The following is a 19,493-nucleotide window of genomic DNA, read 5'->3' on the forward strand; positions in this document are numbered from 1 at the left end:
ATCATCTGTGATGGTGGATGTTTGCTTGGACAACATGTGACAGGAATGTATTGTGTACAAAACCATCTTACACACAGCACAACTGATAAAAAAAAACATCACCTCTTGACTACATTTTTCAAAATATCTAACATTCTGAAACACGATAATTTACATGCCAACATTCTCTACAAGAGCTACTTGGAAGTGAATGACAAAAACGTCAATTGAATGTAGGGCTTGGCACCGATTACTTGAAACCCGGCTTACTACCGGAAGGTACCGGTTATACGTTGAAATAAAGGCTGAAAAAAATCACATTTTATGTTTGTCGGGCCAGTACCTTTCGGTAGTAAGTCGGGTCTCAGGGAATCGGGACCGAGCCCTAATTATATGAATTTGAAAATTGTCGTATACTAAGAAGACAACCCGCCCGCTAACGACCAGAAAGATGGCCGATGACGAATCCGGAGAGCAACGTGCGCACCTAGTAACAAGTGACGTCACCGAGCGGGTTTAACAGGGGTCTGGTAAAAAAACTCAACAAAGAACGACAAGGAAACTCGTCAAAGATTTCTCTGTTTTATTGCTAGATGGCTCCACTTTTCAGGTGAATTGTCAATAACAATGGAAACTCAGAATCATCTTTCATACTTTAAATTCGTTGTAATAAACTGATGTGCTACGATAGAACGAAATGATTCGTTTGCCACGTGTTCGCAAGGTGCATGAGATTCAACTCAAGTCATTGCATACATACAAAAATCATTTAAATAATATCGGGTCAATCGTTACACTTATGATAGCCGACGCACAACAACAGATAACTCATCTGACTATATCTGGCGTTGCGGAAAAACAAACAACTCAATTAAAATCAAACAAACAAAAGGGGGTCGATACATGTTTCTATGGCGTCGTATTGTACTGTACAGGATATAAGACTTTTATCTTGAGACGCAAATGTCAACAATCGTAAGCCATTGCAGATCAAAAACGACTAGATGCAGCCAAACACAGTTTAGAAGTTGGTTTGGGAAGCAAAACTCTTGACCGTTCAACATGATCATAAACGTATTGGGGTATTTGGCCGTAGTGCTGTTCATTAGCCAAGAAGTCATCCCTATCACTAATGGTGAAACTGACGGGCGGTGGGGATCATTGGAAACTTGCCCAGCAGGTTCCAGGGCTGTTAGTCACCAAAACACTAATGAAGCTGATGCTTCAATTGTTGACGATTAAGCCCTGAATACTCTCATTCTCGTCTGTGGCGATGCCGGCCAACTTCCACTCCAAGACAATAAGTTCGTTATTAACCAAGGATTGGAAAATATTTTTTTTATATCGCGTCTCTATACTTCCAATTGTAACCCAAATTTACACAGTGCTGGAAGTACGCGGCCATGGCTGCTTCTTGTAACTGCCAAGACTGTTGATCGGAAATCACAGTTCATTACCAACTCTGACCTATCCTTGTTTTTATGTAATTCATATCTTGAACTCTTGATTAATCAGCAATCGATTTTATTTCAATGGCTATTGGAGATTTTCGGAAATTGTTGATCATAGTATAATTTTCAGAATGTCGCCATGGTTAAATAAATCAGACGATTACAATCTAGTAACGCATACGTGTCTTTGAGCCTAGGACAATGTGTTTTAGACGGCAACTGAGTTCTAATCGAATGTGGGCTACGCTGAAAAAAAAAAAAACAGATTCATTTATCATTTCTCATAGAAATAATTAAAAGAGACAAAATGGACGTCCTACAGTTGCAGACGAAAAATGTCTCGAAACGCGTGGAGTGTGACTCACCAAAGAGCGCGCTGTCATGGTTTAATCGGTCAGCAAACGATATCCTTTCTACGGAAGGGAAGCATGCTGCATGCATGTCGTGAATGTGGACAACACGTCTATAGAAAAAAAAGAAATTTCCCTTGGACAATCTCTTTTTCTTCAGCCATTTCATGGTTGGTTTCTACATGTTCTTTTACAGATATACTGTCACATACCATCTTTGTTAACAATATTTTTCTTTTGAGAGTACTAGGTTGTAGGATCCAGGTGTGTTCTGTTTGGCACCTTTTGCTTTTGTGTAAAGGTCGCAGATAAAGTTCTAGTACAAAATGGTCTTCATCAGGCCAAAGTATTATAAACATTTCATTCAGGTAACACCTAACAAGTTAAATCAACTACATATTTCTTTTTGTCGATTATACTCTGTAACCCTTTTGAAACAAAAAAAATTATGGGGGTTCTAGACCATGTTCCCAGCATTCAGCTTGATGATCGAAAGATCAGTAAGCGGTTTGTACAAGGAAAATTCCAGCTCTAACTTTAATCTTGTTTTTAGACAATAACTTTTATCGTTTTATACTAGCCATTGTACTACTTCAGAAACATGAATGTTAGGGTAAATGGGTTGTTTTTTTGTCCTTCGATTAACCATCGCATTCAACTTTGGCCTAACGTTATTCGGATTAGACCGAAGATGACTGCAAGCATCTCATCAACGTTCTTGTCTTGGACGGACACTAGAAATGGATCATGCCACTCATCCGGAGACAAATAACTGAGTAAGAGAACATCATAAATTCATCTCTTCTGGTACATGGTGCCTGGCACATGATAACAGTAATGAATTGTCTATTCTTGGTCTTCTCTAATGTCCTAGAAGTTAAGGCCTAAAATTATTCAAAGTGTACCTGTAAGGCTTAGGACGGTGAATGGACGTTTAGGAAACTTCTTAAGGCGCAATTTAACCCGTGGCGACTGCCATTAATGTGGTTACGTATCAAAATTAGGTTTTAAAAAATCGAAGGTGGTAACTTTCTCATTTTCAAGTGCAGTGTCTGAAAAACCAAGACTCGTTTTATTTAGAAGTTTATTATATCCCATACTAGGGAGGTATGTTTGGAAAATACGATTTTCTCATTTTTAGTAACGGTCGTAAATTATGAAAAACGTTTGAAACTTTCGCTTTTTGCACTTTCGCTTCCCTGGCAGGTTCAGGTATTGTTCGATATTTTTTCTAAATAAGAGTCCCTTTTTTTTTAGATGGAACAGCTATTTGCCGACTTGGGCTTCACGTTGTTACAACATTTATCTGCGTTTACCAGAGGAAAATGAATTTGGGCGAAAGCGAAAGCAAAAGACCTACACCGAAAAGAGAAAGTCTGTAGGTCTGCTGTGCTTTTATGAACTTGAAGCTCACATGGAATTTCATCACGAAGCCATGGAAATAAGTGGATATCTATGGTAAGCAGTAAGCCTGCTTTTTGTTTCCTTACGATAAAAAAAAAAAAGTCTTTATGGGATTCGCTTAACTTCTATACAGGTCTATCCCATTAAGACGATGACCAAATTGTATGGCGCGCTTTCACCATTTAGTTGACCACCCTCTACCTTCCTGCAAGATGCTTATAAAAGCTTTCGGTTCATCAGCCTTGTGCAGTACGTTTGGCTGCTGGAATCGTTGGAGTTCACACATGCGTGTCTCAGATTTTGAAGAACTGATCAACAAAGCAAGGCTTCTCGTCATTCTTCGACCGTGTTTGAGTCTCAGTGTCAAGTACTTAATAACATTCAGTTACATTTGACGTGGTGCAAATTGAATAAAGGTGTCCCATTCATTTTCCTTAGTTTCCAGCTGAACCATGAAGGATTTAACAAAGGAAACGCTCGAAGAGATGGGGTGTTATGAAAACAACGAAAATAGTTTACCATTACATCGTGGTTGGTCCAGTCCAAACGCTATGGGAATCCATACTGTCAAGGAGTCCCATCTGCAGTCTGACAGCGAAGTCCGTTTGAGTAATAATGAAGTAACATTAGGAACAAGCAACACTACCCCAGTTTGGGAGTTTCGTGATAATGAATGGCGACTCACCTACGGTAAAAACGATTATTGTATTTCATTTCATAGATTTAATCCTCGTTTTTATCATGATTTATTGAATGAGAACCTCTTAATCGTATTAAATTGTAGCGTTTGTTAAATTTCCGTTTTTAAACAAGTATTTATTAGTATTATTTATTTATTTTTCGAATTCTTATTTTGCAGGTGAATGTGGAGAGACCAGTCTAATCTATGCCAAATACGAGGTGAGCTTTTAAAACATCTAAGATCAACATCTTAAATTTACATGAATATGTTTGTGTTGTGGAAGAAATTACCTTTGCAGGATTTCGACGTCGAAGTGAGACCGGCCGTCGACGTCGAGCAATTTTTCAACCAGGGGCATGTCTTTTTACTGGAGGACGATGTTGCAGAAGAGACATACCCTTCCTCTGTTGATTTGGTGGACATGTTGCTGAACAAAATAGGATTATCTACAACTGTGGTTGAAGAAGCCAAAAGAATCCTCTTTACACATGACGCTGGTATGCAAATAAAACATGAAACCTAGTGTAATTCGGAGCAAGGTCTTAGCTCCAGTATGAATCTGACATGTTCTTGTATTCCAGCCTCGAGTAGGACAATTCAGGCCACATTTAGCCCCAAAGACAAAAAGAATGGCAATTTTGCCTACGATGAATCTTGGATGTGCCTGGTGTAAGCTACATTGGTCTTGCTGATGTCTGATTGAACCCTGTAATACCAGAAATGTTTTTCTTTAGAGGCGATATTCCATCACTTGTGCAGCGACACATGGCCATCGTCAGGTTCAAGCATCCAATGAATATGGGGACGACTTGCCATGATCTCCAACTTTTTGTGCTAATACTCTGCCCAGCTAAAGAGGTAATGACATCAAACGAGTCATGTTGTATGTTGCTTATGAATCAAAAGCACTTCGTACTCCGCAAATGATAGAAAGGAACAAAGAATGCGTTGGAGACGGGCCGTACATTCGCTACATTGTTAGCTGATCATCATCTTCGTCGTCAACTGGTGGAAGTAGCTACCGAACAAGAATTCAAGCAGCTTCTATTCAATAGAACGCGAGAGTTGATTGAGGAACAGCATCAGAGTCGTTCAGCCGTTTCAATCAAATTGAACTCCGTTGTTGAACCATCACCAATCACAAATACCGCAATGAGTAACGTGAGTTTCGCATTTCGAGATGGTTTCTTGTTCGTTCACGGATATTTCTTGTCCAGCTAATTCTATTCGTATGTTCAACAGAGTATCTGGAAGCTTTGTCAGTTTGGGCAAGGCATACGAGAGGATCTTTCTCGTCGTCTACCGCATTATGTGTCGGACTACGTCGACGGCATAATTGGAGTAAAGACGCCACAAAAAGTTCTGTCAACCACCTTTTTCCTTTATTTTGCCTGTCTACTTCCGGCCATTGCGTTTGGAGTGCTCAACGATCACAACACCCACGGCAAAATTGGTAAATTAAAAGAACCTTGAAAGAAACCCGCAACTTGATGGTTACATTATTCGTCGTCCTTTAGGTGTCAAAAAGGTGATTGTGGGGCAAACGATTGGCGGCCTCTTTTTTGTCATATTTGGTGGCCAGCCGCTATTAATTCTTTTAACTACCGCACCTTTAGCGCTCTACATAAAAGGTTTCCCCTTGTTCGATGGATAATTAAGTTTTTCGTCATAATTTAAATTCGTTAATTTTTTGGAAAACAGTTATTTCCAGCATCTGTGATGATTTCCAGTTGGATTTCTACGCCATGTATGGCTGCGTTGGTCTTTGGTGCGCCTTTTTCCTTTTACTCTTTTCCCTTTTCAATGTCTCACGATTGATGCGTTGGTGTACCCGTTCTACGGAGGAAATTTTCGGCCTTTTCATTTCTATTGCATTTTGCGTCGATGCTTTTCGTGACACTGCCAAACGTAAGTGATTTTATTTTAAATAACACATCTTCCACGTTGAGCATGACTCATTTCAATCGGCTCTATTTGAATTATCCCGGATTTTTCAGATTTTCAAAAGAATTTCAATTCCCCCCAATGTTTGGGCGATGTGAACATGACAAAAGGCTTAAAATCGTCGCTGACTTACTACATACTGAACGAAACAAGAACAAACAGCTCAACGGTTGAAACACTGATTTCGGCCATCGAAGAGCCAATGGCGATTGAATGCAACCAGGCCAGCTCGCTGCTTTTCCTTTTGCTGATGTTGGGCACCGTCTGGCTAGGCGTTTCCATCTTTAATTTCAAAAAAACGTATCGACGCTTCATTTCGGTGCCGATCACTACAAATTCAGTTAATCTATTTGATTTTTCAAGGCCTTTCCTCTCCGCTGGAAAACAAGAAGCCCTGGCGGATTATTCATTGCCTATCGCCGTGGTCACGATGAGTTTTGTTGGTTCGTATTTCTTCCAAAACGTCAAAGGTAATTCGATTTGATCATTTCAGCTAAAAAGTCAAACAAGATGATGACGTCTTCAATTTCATGACGCAACAGTTGAGCCGTTCCGTTACGACGACAGTGAAAATGTATTCTCTTTGACACCATTGGATCGGCTTCCTGGACTGGCCGTCGTCGGGGCAATGGGATTGGGTTTTGCCTTGTCGCTGCTCATTTTCATGGATCAAAACATTTCATCAGCGATGGTGAACACGCCCCTCAACAAGTAACACCCCTGCAGTTCTTTCCATTTCGTTCCTTTCAGTGACGTATTAGCCTGTTCAATTTTCAAATCTCTATCGCATTACCAGTTTGAAGAAAGGACCAGCACACCATTGGGATTTATTTGTCATGGCGATTTTGACGGCTGCACTGTCTGCCGTTGGGTTACCTTGGATGCATGCACTCGTACCTCACTCGCCACTTCACGCCCGTGCGCTGGCTGATGTCGAGGAACGTGTTCACCAAGGCCACGTCTATCAAATGTAATTCAGTTTTGTTTTCGATGAAAATTGAACTTGAATCCTAAACAAGAATTCTTTAGAATTGTTCGAGTGAGGGAGACTCGACTGACGGTTCTGTTTTCACACATCCTCATTGGCTTATCGATTCTGTTGTTGCCCTACCCGTTGGCCTATATCCCACCGGCCGTTCTCAACGGGCTTTTCCTCTATGTGGCCATCACCGGACTCGGCGGCAATCAAATGTTTGAACGCATCACACTCTTCTTTACGCAGCAATCCGCTTATCCGCCAAATCACTACATCCGCCGAGTTCCACAGCGCAAAATCCACCAGTTCACCGTATATCAATTAGGCCAGCTTGTGTTGATGTGTCTGTTCGGTTTTGTGCCCTGGCCTTACATGAAGATGATTTTTCCCTTAATTCTCCTTTCGCTATTACCGATTCGTCACATGATTATCACCCGACTAATTGCTGGTCGTTTTCTAACAGTCCTCGACAGCAGCGAACATTAATCAATTTACTAAATTTGTGTATTTTACTTTTTCCTATACAATGTACAGAACACAGAACAGATTTGCTGTGTGTATGTCCCGCGTTGGTCGGGTCGATATTCTTTGTTGATCGGGCGGGCTGTTTTGGTTTTTGGGGCGTCTCATTCGGGTTACGCGCTGCTTTTTACTGCGATTATGGCCGTAGGCCACAGAGCAGACGGACGGCTTGTACAGCACCACCTGAGAAAAGCAGTCCATGAAACATGATGATGGCAAAATAAGTCTCAAAATAAGTGGGTGAGACAAGGATTTTTAACTAGTCCATATTCAAATTGTAGCACAAAATGTGTACAACCGTGATTTTTCCGAAATATGCAAGGACGTTAGGTACGAGGCATGCCGAAGCTGATGTCACGACAAAAGATAAATGTCAAAAAACAAATCTTTCAGCTAAAAAGAGTTTTTATCTCTATTGAATAATTGGGATTGCCTGTTAGTATTTTTTCTTGATAATTTTTTTTAAGTTTCTAACATTTTTACAATCTTTAGGTATTGTCTTACAAATGAAGAGCGTGTACGAGTCACCGAACATTTGTGATCGTTTCGTGAAGTCATCCATTTAAAGCTTTTTCTCTAGTTCTGTCTTCTATCAGATTCATTGAACGTTTTATGACTCTGCTTCTATGTTCTATGTAGGGAAAAGCAGAGTCATAGACCCATGGTTGCTCCACTAGGGCTATTTTCCCTCTCAGAAAAGGAGTACCATTTCGTGGAGAAAACTATTCGTTTTCCATCCGACGAGAGCGCCTCTTGTGGGTGTGTTGGTGTTCACTCCACGCCGAGACTCATCTGTAGTCAGATAGCGCTCGCACCAGGCGGAAAATTACTTACGCTCCGCCCTAAAATCTTCGTTTTTTCGTATTTGTTGTTTTGTTCCCCCCAAAAAGGTATGGGGGGGGGGGACATATAAAATGGGGGGAAAAGGACAAAGGGGGCATCTGCCTATGCATTTTTCTTTCTGGAGTCAGCCACGTGTAAGTGGTTAGTCGGGTATTGCGCGCGCTTTACTCTAGTTCTCAATCTCATGTAGAGGGTTTTGTGCGACGACGATTAGTGCATGCATTGCAGAATATTTTCTGAAGCTGTGCAATAATGGAAGTTTTAACTGCAGCCTGAAGTGTCGGTTAGATATGAGCAATTTCCAATAGAAAGTTTCCTTGTTTATTATTAAATTAATTCAGTTAATGGAACAATGTGTGACCCCATGACAAAGTGGATGGCATGGCCACGATTCATGCCAACTTAGGTGAAAATTTTGATTGTGTTGTCTTTTGAAACAATCAAATTGCTTTGTGTTCAACCAACATTGCTCATGTATCACTAGCTTTGGTAACTGACCCACAGAATTCACCCTGTTTTCATTAGCTGATAATAAATGGCACACCACAATGAGTCCATCTACTCATTAGTGTGAGTTATTTTGGCAATAAATTTTAAATTATATGATTATTGATTCTTCAATGGTTGCAGGACCAGCACGAACTGACCTTAAAGGGAATGTAGCCAGTAGAATCTGGCATCTGTTGGTAACATCAATCAAGCAGTCGCTATGCCAGTTTTTAATAATGAAAAAGCCGACCTGCTATACCATTTCGCGAAAATTCAGTGAGTCCCAGTCCATTCATTTCATCCTGCCAGCTAGAGTCGTAGATGCTGATAGCTCCTATTGCAGGTGAATGTTCGTGATAGCTGTTGTTCATTGTAACGTACGTATGTTTATGTCTATCTGGCACGTAGTGATCATTGCACATTGTAAAACCCCTGAAACGTAGATTAGTTACATAAGAATGTGCAGGACTGTAACAGCAGAAACTCAATTCGTTTATTCCCCAATGTGTCCCACCAACCCAAAAGGTAAAATGAAATGCATAGATGGAAAACTTTACCTAAGAAAAAGTTTCCATATTACAGAAAACATGATTACATGGAACTGAAACATTAGCCATTATTTCAGTCATTAATTGTTTAATCCCTTTCAAAATTATTATTATTATACAGGCGAGGTGAACGGACTTGGCCAAATGAAGTGCGTCTATTTTACGCCAAATACGAGGTGAATAAAAAAAAATATCCTATTGTCGATAAGGTAAAAAGATTTGATATACTTGACGTTTTGTTTTGTTAAAGAATTTACCCTCTGCAGGATTCCCCGTACGCATGACTCGGTATGATATAAAACATTAAAACTAGAATTATGTGGAACAATACTTAAACTATGAGGCTGAATTTGTTTTAATTCCATCTTTTAGCAGAATAAGTTGAGGTGAGCTATAGCCCCCAAATATAAATGGCATCCTTGCCTTTTCCAGTGCTTTGATGTACAATTGTGCCCAGTGGAAGCCGCTTTGGTCTTGCGCTTGTTACGATGAACTCCTACTACCAGAAATATTGTCTTTACGTACGACATCTCTTCCAAACTCCTGATGCATCAGCAAAATTGTACGATAGATGGCTGTTTTGCAAACATTTCCTCGGAAATTTTCGTTCGGTAAGCTTGAAACATTTAATGGTTTTCTTAGACGTTTGATGGTTAGAATTTTGGTGCGCTAAACAAACTGAATAAAGTGTTCAAGCGTGTTTAGCGTATTCTCTAACTCAACATCGAATAGAGAAATGTGAGCCTTCCTTAACTAAGATAACTAGCACGAATAGCAAAAATTTGATGGACTTGAGTTTCAACTGTGGCTGTGGTTTTTTGTGGCCAGTTTTCCCTCACGGACCGTTTTTATTGCAGACCCGCTGTGTCCAAGAATAGAGGTCGTAAAAGTTGCTGTTTGCGTGAAAGCCTCGGAGCTGACATTACAAACCTTCTAGCCCACAAGCCAATCCTTTTTAGATCAATGCCATTTCAGCAAGATAGCAGACCATCCGAGCAAGCGGAGGCAGCTGTTGCATGCACAGCTGGAACAGCGCATTTTCAGACAGAACAATTTATGTCTTCAAGAGTTGAACATCAACGCCTTGAGTTTCCTACACTTTTTGCGTGGATGACACCGTTCTTCACAATCAGTAAGTGAAAATTAGTTTAAATAACATTTTTAACGATTTTGATCCACCCTACAGTGTGACAATCAAAAAGTATTGTTTGGATTGTGCGATGTAGTGACCCGAGCGCTATGACCATGTGTTTCCTCCGAATTCTCATAGAAAGTGGAAAATTTCAATGACGCAAGCGGATATATGACTTTATTTCCGCTGTGATATCCTCTCATTGGCGCTCGGTTACTATGCTGTATACTTTGTCTGTGAACGCCATAAAAGGAGACGGCGAACGCAGATCGTCTGCTAGCGCTTTTTTGTCTCGAGTCAGTCACGTTCAAGCCCTCGGGCAGTTGTGCTTTGCACGCCCATTGCTTTAGTTCTCATTCAGACGAATTTATACGAAAAATTAATTTGTGCTTCGCAATTTATTTGCTGCAGCTGAGTGATACTAAACGATTCAACTGAAGCGTGGCTTGCAATTGAGCAATTACTACTGTAATGGAAACATTTCTTTTTTGTTATTTTATTAATTAATTTAGTGGAATAACGTGTTGCTGCAGGAGAAAGAGGAATAATTTGGACAAGATCCATGCAAAATTCGGTGAAAAGGGAAAGCATTGCTTCTGGAAACAGTCGATTGGCAATAGCTTTGCACCCAGCCAACTCTGCCCGTCTCATCAATTGCGTGTGAATCGCTGACCCACGCAAAATTTACACCACTTTCGTTATCTGATCATAAGTGACGCACCATAACGAGCCCGTCTACTCATTAGTGGGTTAATTTATCAACAAATTTTCCAGTGAAATGATTTTATTAATTGTTCAAGGGTTGCAGGACCAACTCTGTCTATCTGGATGTTAAGGGATTCTAGCCATTAAAATTTTGCATCTGTCGGCAACAGCGATCAAGCAGTCGCTGAGCCAGTGAAAGAATCATATCCTTTCATTATAATCACACAAGCTGACCTACTATATTCTGTGATATAATGGAGGGTGAGGAAAGGAGCCATGGCTCTTTAAACGCTATGCCCGCCACATCATCCCGTCGGTACGAATCATCGGAAGATATTTTTCCAGAGATCCTCAGCTGGATTCAGGATGCAAATACTGACCAGAAACTGGCTGAGAATGCAGTCAGTCATATCAGTTCAAAGTTGGAACGGGCACTTAATCCTTTAGAGACGACGGGCGTCGAATCGCAATACGTCAAGGCCGTCTTGACAACGTGGGCAGAGGCCAGTTTAAAAAGCGCATTTAATTACTTGGAGGATGAAAGAACTGACCTTTGCAAAGAAATGCCTAACATCTTAGACGAACTGGATTCCGTCAATTCCGTCGAAGATATCGACGCCAAACTAAATAAAGAAACATCACAGCTTTGGACCTGGTTTGACGGAGGCCGCCTTTATATTCAACTGATACTCGAACAGGAAAACTTGTTCAAAAACACGCCCCGATTCGCCATTCTTTTAAACCACTATTTTAATAATGTGAAGAGATGCTTCATCAATAAGGCCTTTGCCCGTTGCAAGGATGACATCATCAACGACGGACTGAATGGTTCATCACTGAAAGAATTCATTTCAGCACTAACTGATTTTTTGACCAACGCCAATGAAGACAAAGATTTACAAGATGTTGTGAAGAATCATATGCGTGAAAGCAATGTAACAACAAGAAGTCGAAAGACAGATGGGCAGGTCATCAAAGACGGTCTGAAGGGTCTGTTGACGGAAGAAAACATCTCGGATGAATTCGATGAAATGTTTAAAGATTTTTTACAAGACGAAAGCAATATAGCGACGGGTAGCCAAGAAACAGACGGGCAAAAATGCAATGGAATGAAAGAATGGGTCAAAAAGCTTATAGAAATTGTGAGAAACGCGCTGCCTTCAAGTGACAGCAAAGAAAGTTTAATCCCTGAATGGCTACTGGGATTTGAATCAGCGTCATCAGAAATAAAAGAGTGGACCACAAAACTAGAATTACTGATCAGAGAGACATGCGCGAAACTCATGCTGCCTGAAACCGTAATCGAAGTGAAACAACAGTATGGAAGACAAGTCATGTTCATCAGTGGCGTTGCCGTTTTTGTTAGCAAAGAATTGGAGAAAATGAAATCAAAAAAGAGAGACGTGGGAGAAATACAAATTGTCGGACAAACGTCCGTTCACATCGACTGTGACTTGGAAAATGAAATTTGGCACGGCTTCAACGTGGGCATCGTTACCGACAAACTTGTCGTTTGGGCAGATGATAAGGGCGAGAATCGAATATGGGACGTATCTGGAAGATGTCCACGTTTCAAATCAAGAAGTACGTTATCTAAATAATCAAAAAAGCCATATAGTCTTAATTTTACGTGCTTTGTAACTTAGGAGATTGGCAAGATGCTGGCGAAAGTGGGGGTAATGTTCATATTAAATGCAATGAAATAATCGGAGCTGACCGATGGACGATCGCATCCAATGGAGGAGACGGGGTTTCTGCTCTCAAGTGGTCTGAGAAAGAATTTAAAAGAGTTTTCAGTCCCATATTGCCACCGGATACGGATATGAAAAAAGATAGAGGAGACGAGCAACAAGTTTCCGGCCGATCGGAAATAAATGATCTCTATACAAAACTGGAGACAAATATGAGGAAAGAGTTCGGCAGTGAGGTGTCAATCGATTTTTCTACAAGGTCCACGAGGTTAAACGACGGCAGCAAAATAACGTATTCACTGTATAAAAATAAGAAGAAGAAACGACACACACTCATTTTATGCAAAGGTACTTACATCAATTGGAAACATGTTTTAGAATCAGATAGACGTAGCGCAGGTATGTGTGACTATACGCGCATGTCATTTTGAATATTTAGGAGCGGGTGTCGGACAAGGTGGCTACGGCGGAGACATCATCTTGGAATTGTCGAATAAAGAGCGTGGCGTCCCTCCCACTGGCATGGAAATGTACCAAGCATTGGACTCGACAGGGGTTGTCTACAAGGCCACTGGTTCAGACGGCAAAATGGAGCAAGCCAATGGCGATGTTGGTTTTATTCACAATGAAGAGAAAACCTCAAAAGGAAGTTACGTTGGATTTGAAATCGGCCAAAGTCTAAGAATTCAACGCCACAAGAAAGAAGAGTTTAAAAAAGATGAGGTTGCTTCGTATGTTAGGTTTGATGCTGGTGATTTTTTAGGAGATCGATTTTATGCAACAATAGTCGATGTACCAGATGCTGTGCAGCAAGAAGAACAGGATTTTTTTTCGCCGATGGTAGCGAAGAAGAAAAATGCCGTAATTCGTCAGAGCCTCGTCGTTCAGTTGACAAATATAAATGAGAGGAAGCAAATATTGGAATCGCTCCGCAAAACGTTGATGTCTGATCTGTTGGAAGAAAATCAGTCGCAAAATGTCGACCAATTGATGGAAGAAATTCGAAATAATGCGATCCAATTCGGTGAGCAAGTGGACCAGCAATTGAATCAAGAGAAGGTTGCACATACCAAACCAGCACCTGTCGTCAGAAGCCGTGCAGCCCACGAAACAAAAGGTGAAGGGCCGATCAACCTCCAGCTGGAGGAAGACGAAGAGAAAGGGCGGAGCAACCTCAAGCATTATGATAAGCTAGAGCGTCACGGAGAGGAAGTGAAAAGGCTTTTCAATCGAATCGAAGATAAAAGGAAGTCAGCGCTGAAAGCTAATACAAAAGAATGGACAGCAGAACGTAAATTGAGAAATTTCGAACCAATAAATGTCGCATCACTAGCCGAATATTTCTATGACTTCGAGTGCGTATTACAGCACCTTCGTAATGACAACACCTTCCAACTTCGTAACTACCAGATTGAGGCAATACTACAACTGATCATCGCCACCAGGGAAGAAAGCGAGAGAAGATTAGCTGAAATATCGACTGGCGCAGGCAAGTCACTGATTGTGGCAGCATCAGCAATTGCTCTTGCGCGTGGCCGTGGTTTTGATGTGCACGTGATAACCAGTAACGACTTGTTAGCAATCCGTGACTCTAATCTTTCAGTCGCAGAAGGAGGATTGAAAGATCTCTATGAATATTTCAATGTCCAGGTGGCAAACAACTGCAGTCAATCTGAAGACGATCGCAAATTAAGTTACACTGCGAGAGTTGTTTACGGACAATTGGCTAATTTCCAGCGTGATTTTTTACTGGACAATTTATACGGTCGTAACATTCATGGTAGTCCACACATGAAAGCCAAAGTTGTCATTATTGACGAAGTGGATTGCATGTTGCTGGACCAAGGCAACAACACGCTTTACTTATCACACGGCATTCCCGGTATGGAATCTTTAGAATCTTTGTACGTTTTCATTTGGGATGAAATATGCAACTCTCCCATTAATAAGACCATCCCGGACTATCGAAAACAAGTGAAGAAATCCATCAAATCTAACGTGTTATTTGACCTATACGGCGTCATAACTAAAGACGATTTGAAATGTTTTGTTCACGTGCCACCAAACGATTCGGAAAAAGATGCGCTCTGGGATCATTTAATGAAGAAAAAAGTGATTGACCGAAATGGACGTCTACTAATCGATGATGCCAACCAAATGACAGAAGAAAAGATCAACTATACACCTAAGAATGCGGCCAAAGAAACAAATCTTAATGCAAAATTGGTTTTCTATTTACGCAAAGTTGCTAATCGCCTACGTCAAATTCGAATACCTGCCCATCTACTCGACTTTGTTGACCGGCACTTGGACACTTGGCTGGAAAGCGCTTTTCAGGCCCTGGATCTGCGGCCCGACGAGGACTACGTCATTGATCAAGATCGAACAGACACCAGTCCTGATCTCAATCCGCAAGTGATTATTATTGATCCCGATACTGGAACGGATCAAACTTTGTCGCAATGGGACGAAGCCTTGCACCAGTTCGTTCAGCTTAAGGAAGGATGTAAATTGACGCTGCAAACTCTCAAAGCTGTTTTCATTTCAAATGCCACGTACATCAATCAATATCCTTACATTTATGGTCTTTCGGGAACGCTGGGATCCGAACAAGAAAAACATTTTTTACAGGATACGTTCAAGTCCACTTTCTACTACAATCATACGCACATACCTAGACTTTTTGAACAAAAACTAGCCAAAGTCCTGTCGACCGAAAATGAATGGCTAGATGCCATCATCATGGAAACCAAAACTATAATGAAGGAAGGACGTTCAATCATCATTTTTTGCATGTCCATCAAAAATGTCAATCTCGTCCATCAACGTTTAATAAATTCCTTTCCTGATCTGGTTAAAAAAAATCGCCTTCATCGCTACACGCGCGATTATGTGAAATTTGCATTCGAAAGAACAGAGCTGGACATTAAGCATGTTATCGTTGCCACCAACTTGGCTGGACGAGGAACGGACATAAAAATCAGCCAAAAACTACGTGACAATGGAGGATTGCATGTGTGTCTCAGTTATTTCCCCGAGACTAAACGAATAGAGGAACAAGCGATGGGCCGTGCAGCTCGCAATGGAGCACCTGGAAGTGGAATCCTCATTGCATGCAAACCAAGTTCGTCCGAACGTTTGGCGCCTGACGAAAGGGAACCGATAGAAATAATGAAAAATGAGCGTGAAATTCGAGAGAAACAACGCATCGCTCGGATGAAGGAAGATTTTAAGTTTATGAAAGATCAGATGGAATTAATTGATCCGTTTTCAAAATATTATACCAACCTCAAAGAACAACGGCGGAAGAAAAATGACGGTGATCAGATAGTGAGTGCCATCTGTGGAAGCGTGTTGGATCAGTGGGCTCTGTGGCTGGACGAAATGAACGATTCCCCATTAGATGTGAAAAAATATTCATATTCAGAAAAATTCATCCCAAAATTGAAAGCCGTCGAGCAAGACAATTTGGATATCAGCCAAATCGAGTGGATGACACCAGCCCGCTTAGTTGTTGTTGCCAGACATTTGGCTACGCGTCATAAAAAGCCGGACCTCCCAAAGGCAGTCGAAATTTTGGAAGAACTCATCCAATCGAAAGATCGTCATTTTTATCCTGCCGCTTTCTACTATCGCGCATTCATTCATCTAAAGGAAAACTACGAAACAAACAAGAATGAATTCGTCAAAACATTGCGTACGTGCGAAAATGTGTTGAGCGATCACATCAACATGCAAATATCGTTTTTTTCTACCGTCCAAACGACGAAAAGGAAAATTGATCAGCCGCTTTCGTTTTGTGTCGTCGACGGCTATACGCAGCAGAAAGAGAACGTGATTAATGTGCTTCAATATTTCGTTGGTTCGGTTCGTTCATTGCTGGGCACCGATTGCTCCATCGAAGACTTTGAAGCAGCAGGACAGTTGCCAAAAGAAATGAAGGGATTTTTCGAAAAAAATTTAAATAACTTTGAAAAATGGATTCAACGAGAAATTCATGAAAACTTCAAAGTTTTCCAGGAAAAAGACGTAAAGAACAAAGACCCAAAGAATTTAACAATTCCACCTGAAAAGGTGGAGGAATACTTCAAGTTATTGTTGGAGGGCGAGTCCAAATGTATTGGCCATCAGCTGAATGACGCCAGCACCATACCGAGCTGGAATTCTTTCTTCGAACGAAATGCCAAATCAAATCGAGAACTGGCAATTGAACGAATATCAAATGTCTATGGTGTCTGTGCATTTACCTTGGAAAAATCACTCGACCAAGCGGCCGAAACAGCCCTAAGCAAAGAGGCTATTGAAGAAGCAATAGAAAAGGAAATGAAAGAGAAATTTGAAAAAGACAATTTGATTCCTTGCACGAGGGAGTCGTTCTGGGCGAAATTAGTTGAAACTGGGGCATTGTATAACAACCAAAATTTCGTCGCCGTGGATGAGGGCAACGTTGACACATTCAACTTAAACCGCAATGAAGCCAAAACATTTCACTTTGAAGACAAAGATTACGTCCTCTACATTCCCATTGATGTAAACAGCAAGAACGGAGGAGAAAAGAAAACCTTTTTCACTCAAAAGTACGTTGAAGACACTCTTTATGGTAATCGTATGAACAACACAAGTCGAGATCAGTTACAGTTCAACAAGATCGCCAAAGTTGATGTTGTAAAACTCAAGTCAGTCGACCTGAAATTATTTGGCCAGTTGACTGACGATGATTTACGTAAGGCCGACATCAGCCCGGCCGAACGGCAAGGAATTATGGACGAGTTGAAAAAGCAAGACTTTATCGACGTCGACGGAAATCTCTCATCCAACTACAATGGCCAAATGTTTGAATACCCAAACTGCCCTGCTTACGAAGAGACTGTCATGCGTTTAGTGGGCAGCAAGTTGCGTGTCGAAATAGTAAGACGACAGTGGCTGAATAGACAAGACAATTCGATTCCTCTCGAAGTAATCAACTTGTTGCCTTTGACACCTTGTCGAGATATGCTGGATGATTTGATTGACGCCTACGTCATTAGTGGCGGTGTCCGGGTGAAGGAAATGAACGAACGGGTCCTCGAAAGAAAAGTGAATGAAATCACCAAAAAAGAGCACGAGCGCGAGTGTATTTTGGATTTCTTGAAAAGTCGGCAAGCAATTTACGACGCAACTTGGTTGGCAAGTCAAGAGGCAGCGCTCGATTTTATCGACGGCGACATCCGCAAGGTAAAAGCCAACACCTTCGAAAGCGAATTGGGCCTTTTTCGTTCGATTGGATTCGATCATGTCATTTACATGAAGGATCGCCAAATGTCCAGAAAACAGATGGTTTTGTCATCCCTGTTTACACCGCTCATTGTCATCGGTGGAATTGCCTCGATTAGTGCTGGAGCTGTCTTGACTATCTTTAGTAAAATCTTGCCGTTGCGTGACGCGAAAGATTTGCTTCTCATGGGTGGTCTCTCTGACATCATCTTCGTCATTACTTCTGCTTTATCAAATGACCCAATCAGATTTCCTGATTATGCGCGCCAGAGGATCAGGGGCGCATTAGGAAAATCGAATCTAGTAGACCAAGTCAAGACTCTTTGGAAGTTATCGAGACCTGGAAAACTTGCTGGTAATAACTTTAGACCTGCTGCTCGATTGCAAATGGACAGTTTTCACCAACGGCGAGTAAGAGAGAAGAATCACGAAGCGGATCAACGAGAGATTGTCAACGCGTTACGTCAGCTCAAAAAACTATCGACGAATCCAAGTGACGAAGATGGTAATTCAGTTCAATAGGCAAATTGATTAAGCTGTCATTTTAGATGGGATAATAACTAATTGATTTGTGTGTTATTTTATAGATGGCGAACTCGTCCGGAAAACTTGCCTTTAAAACCAAAAGCGTTGGATGTGGAAAAATGGATGTCAGTCGGAAGGGTGATGGAAGTCGGAATGAACTAGGCTACTACATTTTCAATATCTATTGCAGGTTAAAAGCAATATCTTTTTTATTTTTAATGGGCCGGAAACTAAGATAACAGGTGTAGAAATAGCATTTTGGAAAAAGGTATTTTATATTATCAATTGGGTTCCATTATAGCTTGTGTTAATCATTTTGGAAATGGCAATATACATGAATTAAACTAATCAAATTACGAGAGAAATGACACGCAAAATCGTGAAGCGTTCCACATTTTTTGCAACCGATTTTCACCCAACATGCAAATCAGATCCAGCTCAGCAACGAGCAGGCATGATTGCGGATAGAATCAAAGAGTACACAAGCTAGAAACCTGTCTGACGGAAGAATGTAATAAGGATAGGTAAGTAAAAATCATGCTTGCCAATTTCTGTAGCAGCAAGAGGATTTTAAACTATGGTGTTGACCGTTGGAATGGAAAAATTTGAAAATGATAAGTAAAAGAAAACTTTCTTATCTTATTACCTCCCGTTAGTTAGTTTGGGCTTCTACACTCCTTGCATAGAATAATCCGATGTATGTATAAAAAATTTGTGTTCAAATTTCTTTGTGCTTTTTATGCTCATAGAACAAGAGTCACAAAAGAAAGGGGAAAAGAGGGAAAGGCGAGGCTAAGCAACAGCCCTACTAAAGTGATGGTAGATAAGTAAAAATGGTAAAAAGGGGGGGAAAGAACAAAAGGGGGTGTCTGCCTATGCATTTCTTGCTGTAGTCCTCCATACAGCCACGTGCAAATGGTGGAAACGTGAAATTGCTCAGTCGGGTATTGCGCGCCCATCGCTTTAGTTCTCATTCTCATGCAGAGGATTTTGTGCGAC

General features: G+C 41.0%; 2 protein-coding genes and 1 long non-coding RNA gene across 6 annotated transcripts; 2 read left to right on the forward strand and 1 right to left on the reverse strand.

Moving 5' to 3' along the window:
- Positions 1 to 1,794: 1,794 nt before the first annotated feature.
- On the forward strand, positions 1,795 to 7,333 carry LOC116934421 (sodium bicarbonate transporter-like protein 11). Of its 3 annotated transcripts, none has more exons than XM_045177244.1 (19): positions 1,795 to 1,950; positions 2,031 to 2,148; positions 2,465 to 2,556; positions 3,038 to 3,238; positions 3,318 to 3,551; positions 3,623 to 3,874; positions 4,044 to 4,084; positions 4,150 to 4,363; positions 4,448 to 4,535; positions 4,601 to 4,724; positions 4,797 to 5,027; positions 5,109 to 5,319; positions 5,384 to 5,497; positions 5,568 to 5,774; positions 5,864 to 6,110; positions 6,174 to 6,280; positions 6,353 to 6,521; positions 6,607 to 6,780; positions 6,840 to 7,333. In XM_045177244.1, exons 6-19 carry the CDS (start codon positions 3,637 to 3,639, stop codon positions 7,270 to 7,272), a joined length of 2,598 nt encoding a protein of 865 aa, XP_045033179.1. In that variant the 5' UTR covers positions 1,795 to 1,950; positions 2,031 to 2,148; positions 2,465 to 2,556; positions 3,038 to 3,238; positions 3,318 to 3,551; positions 3,623 to 3,636; the 3' UTR covers positions 7,273 to 7,333. The 3 variants fall into 3 exon arrangements, with proteins under 3 accessions (XP_045033179.1, XP_045033181.1, XP_045033180.1); XM_045177246.1 differs by having other exon boundaries at positions 3,318 to 3,546; XM_045177245.1 differs by lacking the exon at positions 1,795 to 1,950 and having other exon boundaries at positions 2,023 to 2,148.
- On the reverse strand, positions 7,273 to 8,032 carry LOC116927023. Its single transcript, XR_004396424.2, has 2 exons — positions 7,813 to 8,032; positions 7,273 to 7,491 (listed from the first exon to the last, which is right to left on the reverse strand). It is a non-coding gene; the product is annotated as an uncharacterized LOC116927023 (long non-coding RNA).
- Positions 8,033 to 8,289: 257 nt separating this feature from the next.
- Positions 8,290 to 18,842, forward strand: LOC116927028. Of its 2 annotated transcripts, none has more exons than XM_045177227.1 (11): positions 8,290 to 8,721; positions 8,782 to 9,017; positions 9,310 to 9,364; positions 9,439 to 9,476; positions 9,561 to 9,799; positions 10,046 to 10,320; positions 10,833 to 11,065; positions 11,121 to 12,609; positions 12,672 to 13,064; positions 13,156 to 18,491; positions 18,557 to 18,842. In XM_045177227.1, the coding sequence occupies exons 8-10, from the start codon at positions 11,280 to 11,282 to the stop codon at positions 18,489 to 18,491; spliced, it is 7,059 nt and encodes a 2,352-aa protein (XP_045033162.1). In that variant the 5' UTR covers positions 8,290 to 8,721; positions 8,782 to 9,017; positions 9,310 to 9,364; positions 9,439 to 9,476; positions 9,561 to 9,799; positions 10,046 to 10,320; positions 10,833 to 11,065; positions 11,121 to 11,279; the 3' UTR covers positions 18,557 to 18,842. The 2 variants fall into 2 exon arrangements, with proteins under 2 accessions (XP_045033162.1, XP_045033161.1); XM_045177226.1 differs by having other exon boundaries at positions 8,291 to 8,721; positions 13,156 to 18,474.
- The last annotated feature ends 651 nt before the right edge of the window (positions 18,843 to 19,493 follow it).

Source organism: Daphnia magna, linkage group LG7 (genome assembly GCF_020631705.1).
Source record: "Daphnia magna isolate NIES linkage group LG7, ASM2063170v1.1, whole genome shotgun sequence".
Taxonomy (NCBI): domain Eukaryota; kingdom Metazoa; phylum Arthropoda; class Branchiopoda; order Diplostraca; family Daphniidae; genus Daphnia; species Daphnia magna.